This window comes from Gavialis gangeticus, unplaced genomic scaffold, assembly GCF_001723915.1.
Source record: "Gavialis gangeticus isolate Ggan-Ray unplaced genomic scaffold, GavGan_comp1, whole genome shotgun sequence".
NCBI classification, from domain to species: domain Eukaryota; kingdom Metazoa; phylum Chordata; order Crocodylia; family Gavialidae; genus Gavialis; species Gavialis gangeticus.
In genome coordinates, this window is record NW_017729000.1 from 5,835,025 (window position 1) to 5,839,623 (window position 4,599).

Consider the following 4,599-nt stretch of genomic DNA (forward strand, 5'->3'; position numbering starts at 1 on the left):
GCAGCCGGAGCTCGCGGGCGGCGCGGGCGAAGCCGGCCTGGCGCAGGTGGTGGTGGATGAAGGCGAGGAGCTCGCGCTGGTGCGGGCCCGCCGCGGCCATGCCGCCCTTTGCCCGCGCCGCCCCCTTCCTCTTCCCGCAGCGCGGCCTTGTGGGGCGGGTAGTTCTTCCGCCTCCGCTTACCCCGCTGCAGCGCGCGCCCATTGAGCCGTCGTCGCCGCGGCGCTTGGCAGAGGGTGGGAGTTGCCGCTGTGTGCGTGTCCGGCCGGCCTCACCGCTGAACCGAGGGGTCTGCACGCTGGCATTTCTTTTCACCCAGGCCCTCCCTGCTGGGAGCGGGGCTGCTTGGAGGTTTTGCAGAGGAAATCAGGGGTCAGGGACGGGTTGGGGTCAGCTTTCCTTCACGCAGGCCGGGGGCCACGGCCGGCCCCAGGAAACGGACGGGGGCGGCTGTGCGTGCAAGCGTGGGCCGCCACCTCTGATCACAAGAAAGACAAGCGATTCTGCCATTGTGGCGCGGGGGGCTGCATGACCTGCAAGCCCGCTCTGTCCAGGAAAAGCCGGGCTCCGCTCGCTTCGCCAGAGGCTTATTTTTGGAAGGTTTAATGCTGTGCGCCGTGCACCCCTCCCTGCGCCCAGCGCACGGCCTTTATTAGTATTTATGGAAGAGATTAAATATAAGCCTGGCTCTGCGCCAGCTGGCTCCCAAACCGAGCCCCTTCAACAGCCTCAGCCGCCAAGGTGAGCGGGCCCAGGGGCCGGGCACGGCCAGTGCAGCGCGACAGCTGCGCCGTTTCACCGGGCGGGTGATCCTTATGCCAGCGCCCGCCCGCCATCCGTGCACATAAATATATGCGCCCGTGCAAACGATCGCCCGTGGTCAATATAAAGCTAGGCGCTTGCTGAGTACGTGAACTGGGGAGCGCGCACCCGCCTGGCCTTCAGGCAAGTCGGCTTTAGGCTTTTAGCACGCCTTCTTTAACGCTGCCTGCCCGCGGCTTTATGATCAAGAAGAGAGCCCCCGCCGATGTCAATGAGGCGTGGACGTCCGTGGGGTTACGCCGGCGTTACAAGCCCGGGCGCGAATGAGAATCAGCCTCTGAGACTTAAAAGGGCCAATGTCTGCTGCAGATATATTTAGGAGCAGATTTTGACCTACTTTGACACGGGCCCATCTGGAAGGGCTTTTTATACCTGCAGGAGTCTTTCCATTTGTTTTGCTGCGATTTCTTTTTAAAGTAATGTTGCGACACGCCGGGAGCTTGTTTTTCGAAAACCGCGTGGAGGGCCGCGTGCGAGGCTCATGATAGCAAACAAGATTTGCCGTGCAAGGTTTTCAGCTCGCACCGGGTTGCAAAGGAAGCCTGGGTGAGCTAAAGGGTGTGCCCGCTCACTGTCTCCTGGTGGGAAAGGCCTGTTTGCTGCAAGTGTTCCCATAAAGCACCCGCCCCGGACAGAATTTGCCTCTTCCAGGTGATCACTGCAATCCTTAGCATTTCCTCTCATCAAAGATCTTCATGCCTACTCATCCTCATCTCTCCTCTGGGAGAGCGGGGGGGAACCGATGATGTACCCCAAGTCATGGAAGGAGCCTAGATTCTCCAAAAAGCTCCAGACGGGGTTTTTTGGTGCTCAGCAGCTGCTGCGGGCTCCCCTGTCAGCTCCCCTGGGGCAGCGAGTCCCGCTGCAAGTAAATTGAACGTGTGCCCCTGGAATAAGGGCAGGGAGGGACTACAAGAGATCTAGCTCAGCCCCATGCTCAAGGCAGGGTCAGCCCTGCCTAGACCCGCTTAAAGGCCTTGACCGTTGCGGGCCATGTCACAAGTAACGCCCTGCCGGCTAGCAGCACCCTTCGTTCTCCCTGCCTGCCCGTGGAGGCAAAATGCGCTGCAGAAACGAGCGCCGCAGGAGGGTCCCGGTGGCTGGAGCCGTGGGCAGGACTCGCACTCGGCACCATTCAGAATTTTTTTTGGAAAATTTGTCATATTCCGGGTCAAACTAGCCAAATCTGTTCCAAACCCTCTCAACTGAGCAGCGCTCAATTGTTCAAACACCGTATGTGGCTCTGCAGCGGCAGGGAGCCGTCACCCCAGACTTCTCAGCCCGCGGCTTCAGATGCTCCCAGATCCATTGGCAGGCGTCCTATGTGTGGACCCAAGCCCAGGGGCTTGGGCTTTGATGCCCCTGAGTCTCACTTGCCCAACACTGCCCTTTCCGCACCCAAGCTTGGCCTGGGTTCTCGCTACCTCTCTCCTATTAACGTGCCGGAGGAGTCCCGGGCAAGCTGCGGGCACCTGTGCCTGCTGTAGCCTGCATGCTGATGAAGTTCCCCGTTCCCACATCCTTCTTTGCACTCCCCAGCTCCTTTTTCCAGGAATTTCAAAATAACAGGAGTCCTGATGGGTGCAAAGCAAGGTGGGAGGGGAGCAGCAAGCTGGCTAGGTGGGGAGGGCAGAGAGAAGGATGGCATTAAGGCCGCGCAGATGAGACGGCCGTCCAGGTGGGATAACAATGTGCGGAGAGTGTCTCTGTAAAAATGGCCTAAAAATTGGTGCTTTCTTTCCAAGCAAGCAATTCTGCTCCGGTGTGGGGTCACTTCAGTCCAGAGCCTCCCTCGCGTGCTTGAGCCCTCAACACGGCTCAGTCGGCGGCGCTGCCGGGGCCTGTAGTAACACAACCTGCTCCAGCGAATGCATCTGAAGAATTTTTTTGTCGTGCCGCAGTTACAGGTAAGGAAGGTAAACAGGGCGTATAATAAATAGAGCGATTCAGCCAAGCAAACAGCTGCACAATTATAAATAGGAAAATCCTCCCTAGCCCAAACCCCACCGAGGAAAGAAAAAAAACCTCCTCAAACAACATGCAGTTATTAAAAGGTATTTTTTTCATGCATTTTTGAAGGAGCTTGGAGCTATTTTGCCAGGTCTTTATTTTTAGGAAGGTGAAATATGCCCAGTGGATTTGAAAAGCTAACCTTTCAGCTATGTGATTTCTATGCCAGGACACTGAGTCATGAAGGGATTGCAGGAAGCTCTTTAAAATCCAGACAAGGATAAAGCTGTAGTAATTTAATAGGCAGCTCAGGACACTTATGCCCAGGCAGGCCTGTTCGTGTCCAGCGCTCCACAAGCCGAGTGCTTTGCTTGCTGGTTTAGAGGCCTTTGATTATCGGTTCGTGAAAAGCTCGCCCACATCTATTCCATCCTGAATGACTCCACTTATGCCCCATCTAAAGCACGGCTCCGGAGCATTTAGCAAACTGGGAAGCTGCTGTCAATCAGCTCCTCGGCCATCTGGAAGCTGGCATTTCCTATGGATACTTGCCTGTGGACCCGTAGGCCTGTGAGGACGCTTTCCTCCCATCTTTACCACGAACACTGAACAAGATTCAGCTTAATAATGGATCCTTGACATTAGCTGCTTATAGTCGGGAAACATGCACCATAGATGGGGGGCTGTTCCCTGGGCCGCTCAGATCTGCATTACGACCTCCCCCCACGACCCTGCATCCCAAGTTTGGGGGGATTTGGGTCCAGGTGGTCGGCCACATCTATTGGGCAAAGCGGCAGCTGCAAAATCCAGGACCAGCTTAGCCATGCAGAGACATCGGAGGATCTGCAGGGACACTTGGGTATTGGGGCCAGCTGCAGCAGCACGTGGCAGTCAGCCGGGGTCAAGGATCTCGCTTCATGGTCTCTATGTATCATGAGCAAAGGAATCCTGCTGTAACAATTGGCCACGCTAAAAAATAAAACATGTTGGAGGTGGTCTAATTTAAATCGAACTCTACCACAATAACGACGTCAAGGTGTATTTTCAGACATGACTACCCTAGCAAAGTGGCGATTTTTGGCGCCGTGATGTGTACAAGCGCCCTATAGCACTGCATGCAGCATCTCTATATAACAATGGTTACAATCGTAGTGAATATACTTGATTTCAGCCCTTTGGTCTCTAAAGACCCCAAGGTGCCCCTAAGGCTCCACCCAAGGCTTTGCCTTCTCCTTTGAACAACCAACAGAGGCCATGGGGAAACAGGATGGTGGATGGACCTCTCCAGGCAGTGGTGTCCCATGCACCCACTAGGTTTTGTCTAGATGGAAGAGGGCCACCGAATAAATCACCTGCCCGCTCGCTGCCATGGGTGTTCCCTGGTGGGGTGGCCCACCCTGACCCTGCCCAGCTCGGGAAAGCTGGCTAGGTCACCGCATGAAGGCGGGCAGAGGAATAGCCTGTGGCTAGGTAGCCCTGCAGCAGGACTGAAGTGCCCACCCAGCAAAGACCCCCCACTGATGCTTTGCAAGGAGGCCCCTTGGAAATAACCCCACCCTGGCTGGGCTGAAGGGCAACACCAGGTCAGGGCCATTCTCTCCAGTGCTGACGCAGCGGGCAAGGGGCTGCCTGTTGGGGACGTCATATCCTTTCTGGGTTAAATCTGGAGACAGGGCTCGGAGGTGGTGCAGAGAGTCCAGTCCATGCCTGGCTGGTCCGTCTCGCTCCTGTGCTCATGGTCATACTGGTTACCATATCCAGGGTTGGGATGGAAGTGGTCAGAGGAGCAGAAAGCTTTATGGGGCAGGTTCCTCTTCCCCTGCTGTGCG

General features: G+C 56.3%; 1 protein-coding gene across 1 annotated transcript in view; it reads right to left on the reverse strand.

The window, feature by feature from the left end:
• The window catches only part of TCOF1 (treacle ribosome biogenesis factor 1), a 32,539-nt gene extending 32,420 nt beyond the window's left edge, over positions 1-119 (reverse strand). Inside the window, exon 1 of the mRNA XM_019506137.1 lies at positions 1-119. This exon is cut by the window's left edge and continues 1 nt beyond it. Within this exon, the coding sequence (XP_019361682.1) occupies positions 1-100 (100 nt within the window). The 5' untranslated portion in view covers positions 101-119.
• Between the last annotated feature and the right edge of the window lie 4,480 nt (positions 120-4,599).